Raw genomic sequence first — 19,862 nt, 5'->3', positions numbered from 1 at the left:
CCGGTGGGTCTTACTCAGCCAATGCTGGGTTGTTCCCAAGGCGCTGGCCCTGGGTGGGGTGGATTTCCCACAGAGCCTGGCGGTTTTATGGCCAGGAGTAACCAGGCTGGAGATGACCGCGATCGGGGCGGGGGGGGAGGAAACACCTGCCTCCAGGGGCAGCTGATCTGGAGTCAGGAAGGAGGAATTCTCTGCATGCCATGTGGGAGTGTGCACAACAGGCTGTGCCCCCCTCCTCCCTTCCTGGGGCTGGATCCTGGCCCTTCTCTGATCCAGTCAACACCAGCCCCCTCTGGGTCCTGGCAGCCGAGTCGGTCGGGTGATTCGTCCAGGCTGCCTCCTGCCCCAGCGCCCGTACAGCTTGCGGGATGGTGCTTCGATCCCGTCTCGGGGTCGGTAATCTGGACGGGTCCCCAGCCCCTCCTGATGCATTCTGGGAAATGGCTCTCCAAGGGTACCGGACCTCCACCCAGCCCAGATAGGCTCAGCTCTCTTGAAAGGTGCTCAGCCGCTCCCGGGCTCTCTGTGCCACCTGAGACGGGTTGGAGTCGCTCTGCCACTGGGATGGCTGGGGAGCGATGCCCCCTGCGGGTGTTCCCCAGGAGGCCCAACCCTCCGGCACTGCTCTCGCCCAGGTCTCCGCTCTGCGCCGCCTGGCCAAGCCCATGTCGGACCGGGTCTCTGGGAGGCTGAGTCAGAAGCCGGCCATGCTGGACTCGGGCGCGGAGGTGTCCGCCAGCACCACCTCCTCGGAACCGGAGTCCGGCTCTCGCTCGGTCTCCAGCATCGTGCGTCAGTGGAACCGGAAAATCGACCACTTCCTCGGAGACCCTTTGCCCTCCGTGAATGGGGCTCGGCCCGTCAGGTCAGACCAGCGCTTCCAAATCCATGTCCCCCGCCGCCCCGTTCCCTGCTTGGTCCTCAGCCCCCAGGCTCCTGGGTGTTAGCCGGGAGCGGAGTTCTGTGGCCAAGAGGCACGCGGGAGACGATCGCTCTATCGTCGTGGGTGACTCTGCCCCGTGGTTTGACACGTGGGACTCCCCCCATTGGCTGGAGGCAGCCCCGATGTGTAAATGCCCCCCCGTCCCGAGCACTAGCCGAGCGCCCGCCCGGCGGGAGCCCCCTGACCGTGTCCCGTCCCACTGCAGGAAGAAGTTCCCGAAGAAGGGGGTGAGCCAGTCCTTCAGCAAGGCGGCCCGGCTCAAGTGGCAGTCGCTGGAGCGGCGCATCTTCGACGTCGTCATGCAGAGGATGACCATCGTCAACCTGGAGGCGGACATGGAGCGGCTGATCAAGGTGAGGTGGGGGAGGTGGGCAGTGCCCCGGTGGGTGGTGGTGGTGGGGGGGGGGTTGGGTGGTCTGAGCATGACGGAGGGCTGGGAGGCTGCTGGCACCTGGACAGCGCCAGCTGAGGTGTTCCCCTCCCACCCGCCCCCCCAGAAACGCGAGGAGCTGGCATTGCTGCAGGAGGCGCTGCAGGGGAAGAGGGGAAAGCTGCAGGCGGGGAGCCCGGAGGAGCAGAAGGGCCTGCAGGAGCTGAACGAGGAGATCGAGGTGCTGACCGCCAACATCGACTACATCAACGACAGCATCGCCGACTGCCAGGCCACCATCATGCAGCTGGAGGAGACCAAGGTGCCGGGGGAGGGGGCCTGCGGGCGGGGGCGAGGCGCAGGGGTCTGTGTATGGGGAGATGGTCTCACGGGGGCGGGGATGGGAGGGAGATCACAGCCGGGCATTGTGTGCTGTAAGGGAAAGGGGGTGCGCTGGGGGCTGGCCGATAGATGGGGCTGGGCGTGGGCAGGAGGCTGGCTGGCTGGACTCTTCCTCTAGGCAGTTTAAGCGTAAGGGTTGCAGGAGGCAGGTTTGCAGTCTGGCTGCTTTCTCTGCTCGTGGTCGCTGAGGACGGCTGTACAAGGCCCAGTTCAGCAGGTGCCTGAGCCCTGGCGGGGCTGGTGCAATGGGCTGCCGTAGGCCCGCGGGCGCCAGGCTAACGGACGTGGCTGCGGCTTGGCTTGGACCAGCAGAGGCCACGAATCTGCCCTCTTCGGCTGCACGGTCTGCACGGCTGGGGGCAGGATTTAGGAAGGCCCTTATATGTTGGTCCATCAGGGTCTCCATCAGTGCTGGATGGACGGCTGCTGAGACCATGACGTCCATCACCAGCCACTAGGCCCAACAGCCCTGATGGGAGCTCTGCACCCGCTGGAATCAGTGGAAGCCCCGTCCGTACAGGGGAAAATCTCTCTCTTCCCCCCACCCCACCCCCATGAGAAACTGGAATTTTTTGTGGTTTTTGAAAATCAGTTTTGATGGTTTAAGACAAATAATTGGGGGACTTGGGAAAGAGTTTCCCTTCTGAGAAACTGCAAACTTCTGCTGAAAGCTGTTTTCAAACATTAAGAGTCTTCTGATGTCAATTTTTTGTAAACGGGGTGGAGGGATTTTGAGCAAAAAGGAAATTTTTGTTTAATCAAAAAGCCATTTTTAATCCAATATTTCCACCGAGAAATGCGGAACAGTAGCCCTAATAATGAGGCCTTTCTCCCTGGCACCTGTAGCATGTGTCGGTGCTGCAAGGAAAACCCCACAGCCCGTCTCGGAGCCTGGATCCATTGCCTTTGGCTCGCAGGGCTTGGGCTGCAGGGCTAAAAATAAGAGGGTAGACACTCACACTGGGGCTGGAGTCTGGGCTCTGTAACCTGGCCAGGGGAGGGGTCTCAGAGCCCAGGCTCCAGCCTGGGCAGGAACGTCTACGCTGCTACTTTTAGCCCCGTAGCGCAAGCCCAGAACCATTGGCCTGGGCTCTGAGGCTCGCTGCCGTGGGTTTTTCTTTGCTGTGTGAACGTACTGTTAATGACATGCGGGTTCTGACCCAGGTTAGCACAGTGTCCCTCTCTGCTCCCCTCCCAGCGGCTGGCATACGTAAATCGGTTTATTAGTATACATCTATGCTTCAATGGCTACCGCTGCAAGGCTTTAGTGCTTGGTGTAGACGCTCCCCGTCGGAGTAGCTAATCCACCTCCCAAGGAGGTGGCTGTTTAGTTCGGTCCGCATAGCTACTTCTCTCTGGGGCGGGGCAGGATTGTCACAGCCTGGAGAGACATAGCTATGCTGGTTTAAGCTCCCAGTGTAAACCTGCCCTGGGTCTGCTCTGGTCACCTGACTAATGAGCAGCTCCTGCTGTCCAGGCAGTAGAAGCTCATCTTCTTGAGATCCCGCAGGTGTGTGGTTCAGTGCCCACAGACGGCCCAATTGGGGGCCTGGATCCAGGCGTGCATCCAGTGCACAGAGTGCAATGGGCCCCTGACTGCAAGTGCTCACGCACAGTATTGGCGTGCAAGTCGTCGTCCCCACCATCGTCAGCCAGTCAAGGGAACCCCCCAGTTACCTGGCGCCGGTGTCTCTGCTGGCCCTCTTCTTTCTGCCCTTCACCCCGCCCCCAGCGCTGTTCTAATTCCCCTCCCTCGGGGTCTCTCCTGCACCGTAGGAGGAGCTGGACTCCACCGACACCTCCGTGGTGATCAGCTCCTGCTCCTTGGCCGAGGCACGCCTCCTGCTGGACAACTTCCTCAAGGCTTCCATCGATAAGGTCAGGCAAGGGGCCGTCTGGGGCGGGGAGGTGCAGCTCCGGGGGGCGGGTCGCAGAGCGTGGGATCCCAGGAAGCCCCCTGTTGGGGTGGGATCGCAGTCGCTGCAGGGCAGGTTTGGAGCCGGGGCTATTTGGGCTGGGTCTGGGGCATCCTCTTTGCGCGGGTGAGGGAGACTGAGAGGCTGGCCCAGGCTGTGTGCTGCTGGTCCCAGGGAGGGGAATGGGTTGCAAGCAGCATCTGAGTGAGGCTGGTGTGGAACCTGCGTCTGTGCCCAGGGATGGGGATTGAAGCCAGGAGCCGATTTCCCCGACCCACCCGCTGGCCCATCCTGTGTGCGGGACGGAGGCTAACCTCCGGCTCCCGCCAAACAGGGGCTGCAGGTGGCTCAGAAAGAAGCCCAGATCCGCCTGTTGGAAGGGCGCCTGAGACAAACGGACGTGACCGGCTCCTCCCAGAACCACGTCATCCTGGATGCCCTGCGGGAGAAAGCGGAGTCCCACCCTGAGCTGCAGGCCCTTATCCACAACGTGCAGCAAGGTGGGTGCTGGGCTCTTCCCTCCTGGGCACCCCCGGGGGTATGGGGCACTGGCTGGCAAGGGAGCCGGCAGCACTGAGGTGGGACCGGGGGCTGGCAGCAGCTGGGAAGGCTCGGGGTGTTTCCCTGCCCCCTACAGACGGCACGTCTGCCCATTGGGACAGATGGAGCCCACCCCAGGGCTCTGGGCATTGCTCTGACTCCGTGGGCAGGAGTGATGGGCCCGCTTCTTCCAGACGTATCCGCCCCTGTGGTCACAGCCTGTCCAGCCGTGAGGATGCACTGATGGTGCTTTGGTGGCATAGAGTTAATGATACGATAGCAGTGGTCTGGGGGGTGTCCCAAGGACCTAAAGGGCCACACGCTGATCGGCAACCACCTGCTGCCTGGCTCTGATTGGACTGGCCCAGCGCAGTGCCCTCCCACCCTCTGTCGCGTTGACGCCCCCTTGTTGGCTGTTCCTTGTGCAGAGAATGGCTACGCCAGCACGGACGAGGAGATCTCGGAGTTCAGCCTGGCCTCGGAGGGGAGGTGAGCACACCAGGGAGCATGCAGCGTCCCAGCCTCGTGTGCCCCTGAGCAGCCGGATCTATGGAGTGAGCGAGGCTGGGGGAGGGAGTCACATCTCTGTGGCACTTGTTGGCAAGAGAGACCCGTTAGAGCTTGGCAGCTAAATTTTCCAGCTTCTGTCTGTACCGAGCATGCTCCAGCCCCTCAGAGTTCCTACATGTGACCGGACAGTGCACACGCTACCCACACACGATGACTGGCCTTACTCAAACCCAGGCGTGCAGGGGCTGTACAGAACCATCCCAGCAATCATTCCTCTTGAGGACCAGGGGCAAGATGGAGCTGAGAGTGGAGAGGGCCCTGAAAGGGACCAGGGGATGGGCTGTACCTCAGGGAATGGGAGGAGGAACCGTAGCCAGGCTGATGATAGGGTGTTATGGGGTGGGGGTGATGGGCAATGGTTTCTTCGTTTAGCTTTAGGTAAAACCTTTAAGGGAGTCGGCCATTGAACCATTTGTTCCCTACAGCTTCTCCCAGTCTTTCACCATGAAGGGCTCGGCCAGCCAGGATGACTTCAAGTTCAAGGTCAGTTCACGGCCACAGACAGGGCCGTTTAACATAGTCCAGGTGGCCGCGGCTGGATGTGGGTGTGGGGTCCTCGGTCTGTTGTACCCCCTCTCCCTTTGTGCTCACAGCTGGGTGGTGGCCCCTGGCTGGTGTCTTCTCCATGGCTGGAATGCCTTGAGGAGCTGGGTCTGGAACTGAAATAGCCTGGGGTCTGGTCTCCTGGTGGCGTCCATGCCTGGCGTGTTACTTTGGCCCTATAAATGGCTCCTTGAGTGGTAGACCCCACTTGAAACCCCCAAATGTCACATCATTGGGCTGTACTGGGCTTCCCTAAATCCAGGGAAGGTGTCCTCGTGCTGCCTACCCCTCCTCTGGGAGCAAATAAAACCCACACGATACCCTGGTGCTGTGCACCCTTTCCAGCAGTTAATTGACTGGACCAGTCCCTCCATGTGCCAAATCTTCCTGGGAGAGCTGCTCCAGTGCCCTGGCCATACAGGGCATGTTCTAGCCTAGCACGGGGTGGGTACTTCCTGTTGCCCTCACTAATGTGTGTATGAAGTGTTAATGCTGGCAACCAGGGCCCAACTGAAAGGTCTTCCTACATCTGCCACTGCTGAGTGCTCGGCCCAGGGTCGTCTTTGAACTGAGTGGCCAAGGGGTGCCAGTATCTCAGACTCACTCCATGTGCTACCCTTGGGGCAGTGAACTCCTCCCCTCTCAGACTTCCTCTCCCTCTGCCCTGCCATAGGGGGAACCCAAGCTGTCAGGCCAGATGAAGGCTGTGTCGGCTGAGTGCCTGGGACCCACGCTGGACATCTCCACCAAGAACATCACCAAGTCCTTGGTATCCCTCATGGAGATCAAAGAAGACGGAATCGGTTTTTCCATCCGAGATTCCTATTACAAGGATAAGGTCTCCCGCACCATCAGCCTGCCCACCCGCGGCAGCACCTTGTAAGCCGTGGCAAGCGTGGGCTCCACATACTTACAGGCTCTTGGGGGGCGAGGTGGGCTGGGCCATCATATTCTGCCCTTGGAGCCTTGAGTGTGGACTCCTCTTGGTCAACCCAGCCTGTCCCCAGCATGCAGGGGTGGGGCCAGCTCTCCTGGCTTGCTCTGCCATCTTGGATGGACAGTTTGTGGCACTGGCAGTCGGGGGGACGGGAACTGGGGAAGGTGGGACAAATTGGGTTCCGCTGTGGGACAGAGTTGGGCGTCCAGTCTCCATGGCCCTCTTATCAAAGGCATGGAGCTGCCTTGTCCGGCAGCAGAGTCTCGGTGATGAAGCCAACAGGACCTGCAGCCAAAACACAAACCCTTAGCTGGGGCCACTGGCCTGACCTTGGGCCCTGCCGGGGCCTGATCCAGCCTGCTGGGCCCATGGTTCAGGAGGTGGATCTGCGTGCTGCCCCAGGGCTCTTGGCTCGCTTGCTCTGCGGTAGGCTTGTTCGGTGCTGAAGGGCCCAGGGCCCAAGGAGGGGCGATTGCTGACCAGGTCTTGCTCTGTTCTAGCCCTAGGCAGTCCCGTGGCTCAGACACCTCGCCTCTGACCAGGAGGAAGTCCTACGACCGGGGGCAGCCGACCAGGTGAGCTGGGGAGCAGCTGGAGAGCACATGGGCCTAGCTCCCCGTCGGGGACCGGCCTGTGCAATCGGCAGCGCCCTGGCACAGAGCTCAGTGCTGGATCCAGCTGTACCATAGAATCCTAGAAGATCAGGGTTGGAAGAGACCTCAGGAGGTCATCTAGTCCAACCCCCTGCTCAAAGCAGGACCAACACCAACTAAATCATCCCAGCCAGGGCTTTGTCAAGCCAGGCCTTAAAAACCTCTAAGGATGGAGATTCCACCACCTCCCTAGGGAACCCATTCTAGTGCTTCACTGCCCTTCTCATGAAATAGTGTTTCCTAATATCCAACCTAGACCTCCCCCACTGCAACTTGAGACCATGGCCCCTTGTTCTGTCATCTGCCACCACTGAACAGCCGATTAGAGAACAGTCCTCTAATCGTTTCCGTTGCCCTCCGCTGGACTCTCTGCAATTTGTCTACATCCTTTCTGTAGTGGGAGGCCCAAAACTGGATGCAATACTCCAGATGTGACCTCACCAGTGCCGAATAGAGGGGAATAATCACTTCACCATGGGCTGGCACTGCAGGCCTCCCTGTGCTGAGTGGAGGGGTGGGGGGAATAGGGCAAGGGGGTAGGTTTGTAATCGTGGGTCTCTTTCTGAACACCCCGGCTCAGGACTTCAGACGTTGGCTTTACGCCTCCCTCGTCCCCTCCCACCAGGCCGCGCAACGACCGCAATGTCTTCTCCCGCCTCACCAGCAACCAGAGCCAGGGCTCCGCGCTGGACAAGTAAGAGTCTCATGGGGCAAGGAGTGGGTGGGGGCGTGAATCTCCGGGGAAGCCCAGCCCAAGAGCAGTGAATGGCAGATGGTGACTCCCATGGCTGCCCCCTGATACCATCCCCGCTCTGCCCCGGGGCCCGGCAGTGCCAGCCGGAGTCAGCCCCGGGCTCGTGAATTGACCCGGGCGAAGGCAGAGAGCTGCAATCCTGGTGCACGAGAACCTCACACGGGGCAGCGTCTCCCTGGGCAGGAGCCCTATGCCAGGCCTGTGTATAACCCCACTGATATGGGGGGCGGGGGTCTTTGGCCCCCCTCTACTGGCTGGTCCTTGTCTCGGGGCTGCCCCTGAGCGGCCAAGCCTGGGCCTTTCGCTCAGGCAGAAGCAGCTGCTGTTGCGAGCCTGGGGCGGCAGGTGCCCTCCCTGCAGACGCTCCCGCCAGAGGCTCGTCGTTACGTTGCACTGCCAGAGCCCTCAGGCCAGGCCCGACGCGGTGCCCCGGCCTTTGGCGCTGTGCGCACACACATGGCAGTACCAGGGCCCCCGCTGGGCCCGTGGGGATCCCCTGGGGGGCTGGGGCAGTCGCAGGCCCCACTAGCGGCCCTGGGCTCCTCAGGTCCTGCTGGTAGCTCTGGAGGGCCCCGGTGTCTTGGCCAAGATGGCGGCCGTCACGCTGGCGGCCATCAGAGGGGGAATTTCACCCGCAGTGACGCCGCTGGGTGGGTTTGGCCGCAGTTCTAAAGCGGGTGAGGTGGGCCCAGGGGCCTGTTAGCTGAGGACGCTGAGCCGCCATCCTGTCCCCACCGAAGCGTGGGGCTCGTTGGCGCTGGGCTTGGCAGGGGTCCCCAGGCGGTGGGGAAGCTATTTCCCAGCTGGCCCCACCCCTGGTTCTGGGGGCACCGGCTGTGCCATCGCACCTGCCCCTTCGGGGCCGTGCTCCCCCTCCCGCTGTGTTCAGTGGGGAGACACCGGCTGCTCGCAGGCCCCGGGCCCCCTCAGGAGGTGATATGGCTGCTCTGTGTGAGGCGAACTTTCCACCACGTCAGTGCTCCGTGATTGCTTCTGGTGCAGGGGATGTGACCCTTTGGTGGTTGGGGGCGTGCGCTCTCCCATGGGAGTCTGGGTTTCCACGGAGGATCGAGTCCACCTTAGGACCGCCTTTGACAGTCACAGGCCAGCCCCTCAGTGGGTGCAAATTGGCCTAGCTGCCGTGGGGGTAGCGGAGCTGCTTTGATTTACAGCCCCTGGGGGCCTGGCCCTAGGGGAGCAGGCAGCAGCCACCTCCCATCTGCCTCCTTGCAGAATCCCAGTTTGAAGGTGACGTTGTAACCTGGGGTGGGGAGCCCATGGTGCTGCCTGCAGCTCAGGAATAGCCCCCCGTCCCCATCCCGTCTGCTAGCAAACTGCACGATAGCGCAGAGCAGGTCTGTGTCAGAACGCCCCGGCTGGACCCCGAAACCTGGGGGGCTAGGTTGGATCGCTGGTGGCAGTGATGGGACAGGGGGGACCATGGGAGATGAAATGAGGACTCGATGCAGGAATCCCCGGGCGAGGCCTTGTACAAGTCAGACTGGGTGGTTGTAACAGTCCCTTCTGGCTGAACGACTCCAGCCCAGCCGGAAAGATCTTGCGTCCGAGCCACGTGTCCCTTCCTGCTCCTCTGCCCCTTTCCTCTCTCTGGTTTTCTGTGTCCGCTCCTCCCTCTCTACCCCGCTAGCTTGGATGCAATAACAACGCTCCACTCTCTGACTCTGCTACTGCCTCTCTCATCCGGGATTTTTTTCTCCCGTAATCCTGCTAATTTTCTGTCCCTAGGTCTGACGACAGCGATTCCTCTGTCTCGGAGGTGCTGAGGTACATACAACTTTCTGTTGATGAGAACTCTCCTGCTTCTTGCATTTCCCTCCCGCTGCCCTGCATGCTGAATCTGTGCTGGCCAATCTCTGGGCCTTGCTTCTTTGCTAAATCTATTTAGTGGTGTGGCTCTTGCTTGATGTGTGTGCCTCTTTCCTTCTCTCTGCTGCCCCGCATGGCCCTGGCATGCCGTGTCCGGCTGTGGAAGTCCCTTTCTGCCTCTGGTCTCCAGAGCCTTAAGGTCTGAGCCATTGTCTTGAAATGCGGTGCTGGGTGTTTAAGCAAATAGCGTACGGTGCTTTGACTGGATGGGGCCAGCTGCATGCTCTATTCTGCCTCGAGGGCAGGGCGGGTAGGGATGATAACTTGCGCTGTGTCTAGCCTAGCTCCAAGAGGCAGGGCAGTCCAGCTGTTGGAGCTGGTGGATGTTTGGGGGGGTCCAGACTATGATGTTTTGTCCTCTTCTCTCGCACCTTCAATTCAAACATCTCAAACACTTGACAAACGGGGCTTCAGCCTCCCAACACCCATGGCGAGGCTGGTCAAGATTGTTTTCCCTGTCTCGCAGATGGGGAAACCGAGGCACAATGATTAAACACATGGGGTGCAGCCTCTTGGCACTGAGGATCCTATGGCTGCTGCTGAGGCCTATGCAGCCTCCCACATATATTAGAGCAGCCTTGGGGTTGCTCTAACTCACTGCAACCTCCCAAGGGGCTGCTTGCTGACTGTGCCACAGCCCAGAGTTCCCCTAATGGGGTGTGCTAAGGCCCTGGGTCTGCCCCCAGCATGCTTGGGTTGGCAACATGAGCAACACAGAACCAATTACACTAGCCCAAGGAAGTGTCTGTGACAGGACGACTCTCCCTCCCCCATGCCCTGCACATCAAAAGGGCCAGGCTGGCAGAGGAGCATCTCCCCACTGGCGTTTGGGTGCCTATCTGAGACACCGTGGGCCTGTCTCTGACACCCTCAGCACCATCAGCTGGAGTAGAGGGTACTCCGCGCCCCTCGAAAAATCGATTCCAGCCATGCCACAAATATATCGTGTGACCCTGGGCTAGCCCTTTCCCCTCCCTGTCCCCACCCACTTAATCCAACCCCGCTGGGAGGAGGGGAGGTGCTTTGAGATCCTGGCTGGGAAGCTGCTCTGGAGATATTGATTCCCTCCATGACGGGCTCTTCCACCTGGGCTCTTTCCTCAGGGATGTCGAGTCTCATGTGCTCAGCGCTCTGGAACCTCCCTCTGAACTCTCCTCACAGCCCCATTGGCTGTTGTTGGGGCAAAGCCTAGAACTGGTTTGAGACAGGATTGTCTCCTGGATCAGGAGCCAGAACTCCTGAGTTCTCTCCCTGTTCTGGGGGGATCAAAAACTCCCTGGGCTCCGTTCCCAGCTCTGCCATTGATTTGCCATGTGACCTTTTTAAAAATCCCTTCCCCATCTGCCAAACTGGGGTGAAGCTCATTGGGAAACCGGAGTGGGTCAGATGGAGAGAGGGCGCTTCCCCATGCTGGCCATGGTGCTCTTTTATGCCCCACAGCACAGCTGGAGCCAGGCTCCAGTTTGTTCAAGCTTGGAGGTTCTGGGGGTTGGGTCCGGAGCCAGCCTGCCCCTGCTCCGTCCTAGGTCACCCAGCCAGTGCCCCCTTGCTGACGCCCGTGCTCTCTTTCTCTCTCATGGAAGGGGCCTCATTAACCCCGTGGGCAGTGCCAGGAGCGCTCGGACAGCCCCGCTGCAGTGCATATCCATGGCGGAGGGACACTCCAAACCTGTTCTCTGCGTGGACGCCACCGACGAGCTGCTCTTCTCTGGATCCAAAGGTGCACACCTCAGGGGTGCAGGGGTGGGCTGGCTGCTGAGCGCTGGGTGTGATCGCTGGGGAGTGAGCCTGTGACCCAGGGGAGTGGCTGAGCCGCCCCGAACTGCGAGGACAAGACACGAGCCTCCTGCTCGGACGGCACTGGCCTGCCTGAGAGCCCCCTAAGCCACAACAAGAAAAGGAGTACTTGTGGCACCTTAGAGACTAACAAATTTCTGTAGGCATAAGCTACAGCTTACTTCATCAGTTGCATTCAGTGGAAAATACAGTGGGGAGATTTTGTATACACAGAGAACATGAAACAATGGGTGTTACCATACAGACTGTAACAAGAGCGATCAGGTAAGGTGAGCTATTACCAGCAGGAGAGCAGCACGGGCGGGGATGGAGGGATGGAACCTTTTGTAGTGATAATCAAGGTGGGCCATATCCAACAGTTGATAAGAATGTGTGAGGAACAGTAGGGGGGGATAAACATGGGGAAATAGTTTTACTTTGTGTAATGACCCATCCACTCCCAGTCTTTATTCAAGCCTTAGTTAATTGTATCCAGTTTGCAAATTAATTCCAATTCAGCAGTCTCTCGTTGGAGTCTGTTTTTGAAGTTTTTTTGTTGCAGAATTGCCACTTTTAGGTCTGTAATCGAGTGACCAAAGAGATTGAAGTGTTCTCCGACTGGTTTTTGAATGCTATAATTCTTGACGTCTGATTTGTGTCCATTTATTCTTTTACGTAGAGACAGTCCAGTTTGGCCAATGTACAGGGCAGAGGGGCATTGCTGGCACAAGATGGCATATCACATTGGTAGATGTGCAGGTGAACAAGCCTCTGATAGTGTGGCTGATGTGATTAGGCCCTATGATGGTGTCTCCTGAATAGATGCTCTTGTTACAGCCTGTATGGTAACACCCATTGTTTCATGTTCTCTGTGTATATACAATCTCCCCACTGTATTTTCCACTGAATGCATCCGATGAAGTGAGCTGTAGCTCACGAAAGCTGATGCTCTAATAAATTGGTTAATCTCTGAGGTGCCACAAGTCCTCCTGTTCTTTTTGCGGATACAGACTAACATGGCTGCTACTCTGAAAACTAAGCCACAGCAGGCCAGTGCAGTTCTGGGTCCCCCCAGTAGAGGGCAGTAATGCTGCACAAGTCATTATGGCTGAACAGCTGTGTGGTGACATGGACTCATGGAATATCAGGGTTGGAAGGGACCTCGGGAGGTCATCTTGTCCAACCCCCTGCTCAAAGCAGGACCAATCCCCAGTTTTTTGCCCCAGGTCCCTAAATGGCCCCCTCAAGGATTGAACTCACAAGCCTGGGTTTAGCAGGCCAATGCTCAAATCACTGAGCTATCCCTCCCCATGACATCCATGAAGAGAGTTGCTGGGGCCTCTGCCCAGCCCCTAGTGGCTGGGTGTCACCTCCCACCCGGCACTTATAGACCCTCCCCCTGTCTGCAGTTCTGGTGGAGGTGCCAGGGGGCTGAATGGGCCACAGGGACAGAGCTCGCTCCTCGCCTCTGGGGCACCCCTGGGGGCCAGCGTGGGAGGGTAGGGAGCCATGGGGTTCCTGTGCTGAGGACAGGAAGGGGCCACAGTGTCATGGGCTCCCGCCTCCTCCTGCAGATCGAAGCTGTAAAATGTGGAACTTGGTGACGGGCCAGGAAATCGCCTCGCTGAAGGGCCACCCCAACAATGTGGTGTCCATCAAGTACTGCAGCCACTCGGGGCTGGTGTTCACCGTCTCTACCTCCTACATCAAGGTGTGGGACATCCGGGACTCGGCCAAGTGCGTCCGCACCCTCACGTAGGTACCTGGCGCGCTGAGGCTGCTCTGGGGGCCTGGCCGAGCTCGACACGCTGCCCTGCCAGCGTCCCGCACCCAGGGCAGCATAGCAAAGGCCAGGTGGGCTGCAGGGCTGAGCCTAGGAACGGTGCAATGCTGGTCGCTCTAGCCCGGCCTGGCTCGCGGAGGCTCTGTGGCTTGGTGCTCTGCTCTCAAGGCAGTTGCTCCTTTAGTCTGTTTCAGGGGGCCCCGTGCACCCTACTGCCTACGATTGCTTTGATCAGGGATGGGTAATGACCCATCTGCAGCTGCCAGCACCGTTTCCAGACCCCAGCGAATCAGCCCCTCTCTCTGGTGCCCAGCCACCGACTGAGACGTCTCCTTGCCTGCAGTCCCTCCCCAGACCTAAAATCAGACTGGCGGGAACGGGCCTGGGCTGCCTGTCACCATCAACTCCAGGCAAGGGGCGGGGTTTGTGTTGCTTCGCCCCTGGGCGTGGGTCTGGCTGGCTGCTCGGCAAGGCACCTCCCTTGGGGCAGCCCTCCGAGAGCTGCTGCCTGGGTCACCCTTGCTGTGCCGTTGCTCCTGGTTTGAGGGGACGTGGGGCTGAGGGGGGGGTCTCATCCTGGCACCACTGGCACTGCATGGGGCCAGGAAGTGGCATTGCTTTGCCCTCTAGATGGCTGGGGACAGACGTTCTCCACCCTTCTAATCAGTCCACAATGGACCAGATCTTCCATTGCACACTGTGTAAATCCCCCCCACCCGCATTTCACCTGCCCCCTGCCCCACGAGGGTCTCTGCCCTGAGGCTCACCTCTTGCTGTCTCTTTGGCTTAGCTCTTCGGGTCAGGTGATCTCCGGGGATGCCTGTGCCGGGACCACGACCCGCACCATCGCCAGCGTGCAGGGCGAGCACCAGATCAACCAGATCGCGCTCAACCCCGCCGGCACCATGCTCTACGCCGCGGCCGGGAACTCCGTCCGCATCTGGGAGCTCAACAGGTCAGGGCAGCACCGGGGCTCGGGCCCCCAGGCGAGGGCAGCTCTTGTGGGGCGGGAGCCGGCTGCTGCCCAGGCAGAGGGAGCCGCCATGCTGGGCTGGGGCCCGCTCCCTCCTGCCTGGAAGCTGTTACTGAGGCGGGGCAGATTTGGACTTGGCACCGGGGGGCAGCTGCACTGGCACAAACCCCAGTGTGGAGCAGCTTGACCTGTCTGCCCTGGGGCTTTGCACTGCAGCAGCTGCTGGGGCTGATGATCAGGCCCAGGGGTGGCTGAAAGCAGGACCCCGCGCTCCTCTCCCAGCTGCAGCCCTTAGGGCGGGGTTGGGGAATCTTTTTTCTGTCACGGGCTATTGACCCACAAAAAAAATCAATCACAGGCCACTCACCTGCCTCTAGGGGTGCAGGGGCTTGGGGCTTCCCCTGCAGTGGGGCAAGCCGGTGCTAGCAGCTCCAGCCCCACAGGGGGTGGGGGGTCGGGGAGGGTGCCACGGGCTGGATGAAATTAACCAACGGGCTGGATCCAGCCTGCAGGCCGTAGGTTTCCCCACCCCGCCTTAGGGGCTCAGCAGACAAGCTGATCACCCCCTGGCACTGCACCTGAACCCAGCTCCCCACCCCTAGCCTGAGGCCAGGATCACGGCCCACGGTGCTGAGGGACATGGTATCGCCAAGGGTGCTCCGTGCTCTGCGCCCTGGAGCCCGAGGTCCCCACTTCTGCTCGGGATGGTGGAGAGGGGCCCGGGGCTGGAAGGATCCCTGCTGAGAGCCTTGGAGACAGGGCCAGCGAAGGGCCTGCAGGAGCGAGCGTCTTCTGCTGAGCACGCCCCACACCCTGACGGCCCCGGCTCCTGCTTGTAGGTTGCAGCCTATCGGGAAGCTGACCGGCCACATCGGGCCCGTGATGTGTCTGACTGTGAACCAGACCACGAGCAACCATGACCTGGTCATCACCGGTTCCAAGGATCACTACGTCAAGGTATCCTGGGACCCTCCCTCCCTCCCGCTCACGGGCAGCACAAGGGGCCTTTGAGCCCAAGACCCGCTGCTCGCACCAGCCCTCCCCAGCCCCGTGCATAGCCGATCTCCTGTAGGTGCCAGATACAGGGGCTCGCTGCCCACCAAAGGCCTGGCAAGGAGGGGACACGCTGGGTGGGGTTGTCCAGAGCGCTTGGTGTCGGCCTAACTCTGCCGACAGGGCGGCAGGGAGCCGTTCTGTTAACCTCAGCGGGAGCAGAGGGAGGCCAGCGCTGAGCACATCTGCAAATCCCACCAGGGTCTGAGAAATGCCATGAGCCCCCCAGGACTTGTGGCCTGAAAGACCTGGCAGCTTTGCAGCTGGCCAGCCTTCCTGTCCCCGCCGTCTGCCAGGTGCCTCTGTGGGTCACAGGGAGCAGGATCTATGCACTGTCCCTAAGAGCATCTTGGAACCCAGATCCGGGAAATGCTGAAGGAGCTGCCGTGTCTCAAAGTGCCGGGCCGCTCGCCAGCCCTGGAGACCGGAATTCCAGGTGCCCGGCCCAGGCCTTCCCTCCACGCCCCCTGCCAACGTGCCTCCTGCGAAGGTGGAACCGGCCTCAGCCTGCCCTCTGTGGCCTCTGCTGGACCTGTCTCCCAGGGGGTATTTTGTCTTTGCAACGTGGCCCCCTGCCAGCCAGGCGCTGATCTGCGCCCGCACGTCGGCCGCCAAACCATTGTAGGAGGTGGAGATTTCCAGTCCCAGCTGAGCCGGGCGAGGTTCAAACCAGTGACCTGTGTCCCAACACTGAGCCATCATGTCTCCACATGGCCTCCCCGCAAGGATCGTGGCCTGGCGTAAGCAGGCAGAACCCCGCCGCTGCCAATCCATCCCTGTCTCATTGCGCCGGGCCCTGGCTCAGCATCCAGTGGGAGCTGTGTGGTCGGATGCATTAGCCGTACCCCTGCCTTGCGGGAAGGGCTGTTGCTGGCCAGATGACCCGAGAGCGGCTGGTCTCCTTCGCCACCGGGGTTCACAGCGGCTGCCCTCCGGGCTGTTGCCTTGCAGATGTTTGAGATCGCGGACAGCGTGGTGGGGAACGTTGGCCCCACCCATAACTTCGAGCCCCCGCACTACGACGGCATCGAGTGTCTGGCCATCCAAGGCGATGTGCTCTTCAGCGGCTCCAGGGACAACGGGATCAAGAAGTGGGACCTGGAGCAGCAGGAGCTCCTCCAGGTACGGAGTGGGGTGAGCAGGAAGGCCCTGCTGCTGGGCTCGGGGGGCGGCATTTAGATGGGCCTAGACCCGCAGCATGCCATTTCGTGTGCTGGAGGGCGAGGGCCGGTGCCAGGGGCTGGAGCAAGGATGTAGAACTGCTGGAGTGTCACTGTACAATCTGGAGCGTGCTCCCACCATGCTGGGGGTAGAGGACCAGAGGGCAGACGCAGGGACCCCATCCCTACATTGCACACAGGGCCTCCGGGCAATGGAAGAGCCCCGGGGGTTGCAAACCACAGTGGCTGGCATGGTGGGTCCTGAAGGCAGTTTACTGCCGTGGGCAATGCATGGTAGCCAGTTCTATAGGGCTGTGCCCCACCTGTTAAGGCTAAAGGGCTCAGTGGCCTATGGAGAAGGGGGACAGGTTGATCTGCGGGTAGATAGCGCTCGGCATTTTCCCTATTTCGGATCCCCGTGAGTGTGGCTCTTTGGTCTCTGGGCCCCACATGCCGCAGTGCCTGGTTCCCCAGTTCAGTCAGGGCACTCAGCATTGCCAGGACGGCCTCCAGCGGCTCCGTGGGTCGGGGATAGAGCAGCAGCCAAAGCGGACGGGGTGGGGGAATCTCTCTTATTGGGCCAGCTTCTGTGGGTGGACGGGACAAACTTTCAAGCCCCACCCCAGAAGAAGTGCTCTGTGAGTTTGCAGACTTGTCCCTTCCCCCACCACAGAAATTGGTCCAGTCAAAGAGATTCCCTCGCTCGCCTTGTGTCTCTCATATTCTGGGGTCATATCATGGTTGCTGTGAATTAATCGGAGCTTGGAGATCCTCTGGCCAGTCCCAATGAGCAATTGTCTCATGGGGCGTAGCCCTCTTCTCTCCTGCTGAGCTGCTTCTGTAGCTCACCAGAGTCCTGTTGTCTTGAATTCGAATCCTCGGCTGCTGCTTGATGAGAAATTGAGCAGAGCTTCATAATTCCAGCTCTAGCTCTCAGCCACTGTGCAGATGTGGGGTGTTTGCCTCAGCCCATTCTAGAAACAGCAGCCAGCTGCAAACCCAGGATCTGGCTCTGGCTGCTGGTCTGACCCTGCCCCAGAGCTCAGGGGGGCGGTTTGGGTCTTGATGGTCCCAGCTGGCAGCATGGGTCGGGCGCTGTTGGCCCGAGGGCGCTCACTGGCTCTGCCCTGTCTCTGTGCCTGCCAGCAAATCCCCAACGCACACAAGGACTGGGTCTGCGCCCTGGCCTTCGTCCCCGGCCGCCCCATGCTGCTGAGTGCCTGCCGTGGGGGCATGGTGAAGGTCTGGAACGTGGAGAACTTCACTCCCGTTGGGGAGATCAAGGGCCACGACAGCCCCATCAATGCCGTCTGCACCAATTCCAAGCACATATTCACTGCTTCCAGGTGAGGGGCGTGGGCGGGGCTAGGCCCCTGCGGCATGGGGGAGGGAGGTCTGACCCCCAGCTCACCCAGTGCAGCAGAGCCACAGGAGCTCTCCAAACCCACTGTTGTGCCCCCCAGATAGCGGGGCCCGGAATGGTACGGGGAGCGAGGGACGGGAGCCGGCTGCAAGCGGGTTTAGTGTGGGGCAGCAGTCGGGGCGTGGGGAGCGCGCTGGGGGCCCTGCAACCATCTAGCCTCTCTCCTCCATCTCTCAGCCATTGTCAGCCCGCCCCACAGCGAGGCTCCTCTGCCCCATCCCGTTATGCCGAGCGCTGGTCCTGCCCTGCCCTGCCATGCCTTTGGGATGCTGCTTGCCAGGTCTGGTGCCGCTGGTCCTGCCACCCTTGGCGCAGAGAACGGGCTTCCTGCCTGCCGGGCACCAGCTCCTCCTCGAGGGCACCTTGTGCATCTCCAATGAGAGCGCCACGGCCCCCTCCCTCTGCTCCCCGGCCTCTGTGCACAGCCCTGGCCCCCAGAGAGGGTCCCCGGGCTCACACCCGCCCCTCGCGATGTCTCCGGCACTGTCTCTGATCTCCTCTTTTCCGACCATTTCCCTTTTCTCCTTTCCTTTCTTTTCCTCTCTTCCTCCCTCTGTTTCTCTCTGTGCCGCAGTGACTGCCGGGTAAAGCTATGGACTTACGTGCCTGGGCTCACCCCCTGCCTTCCTCGCCGCGTCCTTGCCATAAAGGGGCGTGCCACTAGCCTGCCTTGACCCTCCTCCTGCTCTCTCTGGCCTGCGCGCTTGCTCTCTCTCTCTCTCTCTCTCTCTCTCCCCCCCCTCTCCGCTCTGGTCTCAGCTGCTTCCTAACGGTATGAGATTCTTTTGGATTTTCCCCCCACGTAGAGTTCTTTGCAAGAGGAGACTGTCCTCTTGGCCCCTCCCTGCCCCCCAGGTTGCTCTATGCCTTTGCCCTGGGGCGGGCTGCCTGCCCCCTTGTAGCAGTAGGGAAGGGGGGCCAGGGCTGGCAGCTCCCCCGGCCCCTCCAAACCTCCGTGAAGGGGTGATTGGCTCCAGCAGTTGGCTTGGTGCTGCATGGGGTTTGCCCCTCTGACTACTGCTCCTCTTGGGCCACTGCTGGGGGGATCCACGTCCCTGGCCACTGCCAGTGAGATGCCACTGGCTGAGCCTGCGCTCTGGCCCAGTGCCCCGTTACTGGCGCTCTGGGGATTACCCCGCTGGCAGGCAGCTGGGCACATCTGCTCCCTCCTTGCGCTGGTGCACAGCGGCCTGGCTCTCCTGGGCGGCAGCATGATGCCTTTGGGAGCGGGGGAGTTGCGGGCAGGGCGTGGCCCACAGCTGATTGTATTCGCTGTGCTTCCTCTCTTTAGCTGGGGCGGGGCTCAGGTGGGGGCAGCCCCCCGGCCTCACTTCCCCTCTATCTCTCTTCCTTCCCCAGTGACATGACAGTGAAGCTCTGGAGCAGGAGACGATTCCTGAATGGCCCGACCTAGGGGCTGGAAAGGCCGGAGCCAGGGCGACTGGCAGGCTCCCTGGCAGGCCCAGGCCCCAGCCCCTCTCCCCGGCCATGAAGAGGTGGGAGCGGCCTGGCCTGCATGTGCCCCAGTTCCCAGGACTCTGGGGTGATGGTGTCTCGGCTGGGGCTTTGTGCACTGCCAGCTCCCACGGCTAGGGGGCGTCGTTGCCGCCCAGCCCCACGCTGGGTTGCCAGCATGCATAGGGCTTTCTGCTGACTGGGGCGTAGCCAGGCAGTGCTTCAGGACATGGCCTTGCCAGCCCTGGGGAGGACCCTGAGCTGAGACACTCAACGGGATCGTTCCAGTCTGCCCCACAGCCTATTCAGTGCCCCCACACCCCGGAGCCTGGATGTTCATGAAGGATCCTGCAACCTGCGCCCTGCTGCTGGCCTCCGCACCGCCCTGGTGCCTGGGGTCTCGTTCCCCCTGGAAGCGGCTGCAGGCGTCCCTCTCTACACCTCGTCGTTCAGCAGAGCTGGGTTCTGCCGGCCGGTACCGAAATACGGAGAGGGCTTGTGCGCTGCCCGAAGATCGCCCCAGGGCCGCGCTCAGAGCCTACCCCAGCCTGGCACCAGCAGGGTGCATGGAGCACTGCTGGGGAACGACCCACTCCCGGAGACGGCCTCCCAGCCCCGGCGCTGCACTAGGGCTCCTTGCAAGGAGCTCCGGCAGCAGCTCCATTGCTGTGTCGCTGGACCAAATCCGCATGCTGTCTGGCAAATGTCGACCTCTGCACCTGAC

The 19,862-nt window shown here is 60.8% G+C and overlaps 1 protein-coding gene across 1 annotated transcript in view; it reads left to right on the top strand.

Moving 5' to 3' along the window:
- Nucleotides 1–19,258, top strand: part of KIF21B (kinesin family member 21B) — a 78,665-nt gene extending 59,407 nt beyond the window's left edge. The window contains exons 18-35 of the mRNA XM_077839582.1: nt 636–865; nt 1,149–1,296; nt 1,441–1,635; nt 3,492–3,593; nt 3,966–4,131; nt 4,600–4,660; nt 5,167–5,224; nt 5,958–6,163; nt 6,722–6,796; nt 7,455–7,568; nt 9,375–9,413; nt 11,099–11,235; nt 12,866–13,046; nt 13,865–14,029; nt 14,887–15,004; nt 16,052–16,222; nt 17,407–17,606; nt 19,043–19,258. Of these exons, the coding sequence (XP_077695708.1) occupies nt 636–865; nt 1,149–1,296; nt 1,441–1,635; nt 3,492–3,593; nt 3,966–4,131; nt 4,600–4,660; nt 5,167–5,224; nt 5,958–6,163; nt 6,722–6,796; nt 7,455–7,568; nt 9,375–9,413; nt 11,099–11,235; nt 12,866–13,046; nt 13,865–14,029; nt 14,887–15,004; nt 16,052–16,222; nt 17,407–17,606; nt 19,043–19,097 (2,421 nt within the window). The 3' untranslated portion in view covers nt 19,098–19,258. The remainder of the gene's footprint in view (nt 1–635; nt 866–1,148; nt 1,297–1,440; nt 1,636–3,491; nt 3,594–3,965; nt 4,132–4,599; nt 4,661–5,166; nt 5,225–5,957; nt 6,164–6,721; nt 6,797–7,454; nt 7,569–9,374; nt 9,414–11,098; nt 11,236–12,865; nt 13,047–13,864; nt 14,030–14,886; nt 15,005–16,051; nt 16,223–17,406; nt 17,607–19,042) is intronic.
- The last annotated feature ends 604 nt before the right edge of the window (nt 19,259–19,862 follow it).

The sequence above is a fragment of the Eretmochelys imbricata genome, chromosome 21 (assembly GCF_965152235.1).
Source record: "Eretmochelys imbricata isolate rEreImb1 chromosome 21, rEreImb1.hap1, whole genome shotgun sequence".
NCBI classification, from domain to species: domain Eukaryota; kingdom Metazoa; phylum Chordata; order Testudines; family Cheloniidae; genus Eretmochelys; species Eretmochelys imbricata.
Note: the sequence above shows the minus strand (reverse complement) of the source record. Positions and strands in the feature narration are given on the sequence as shown.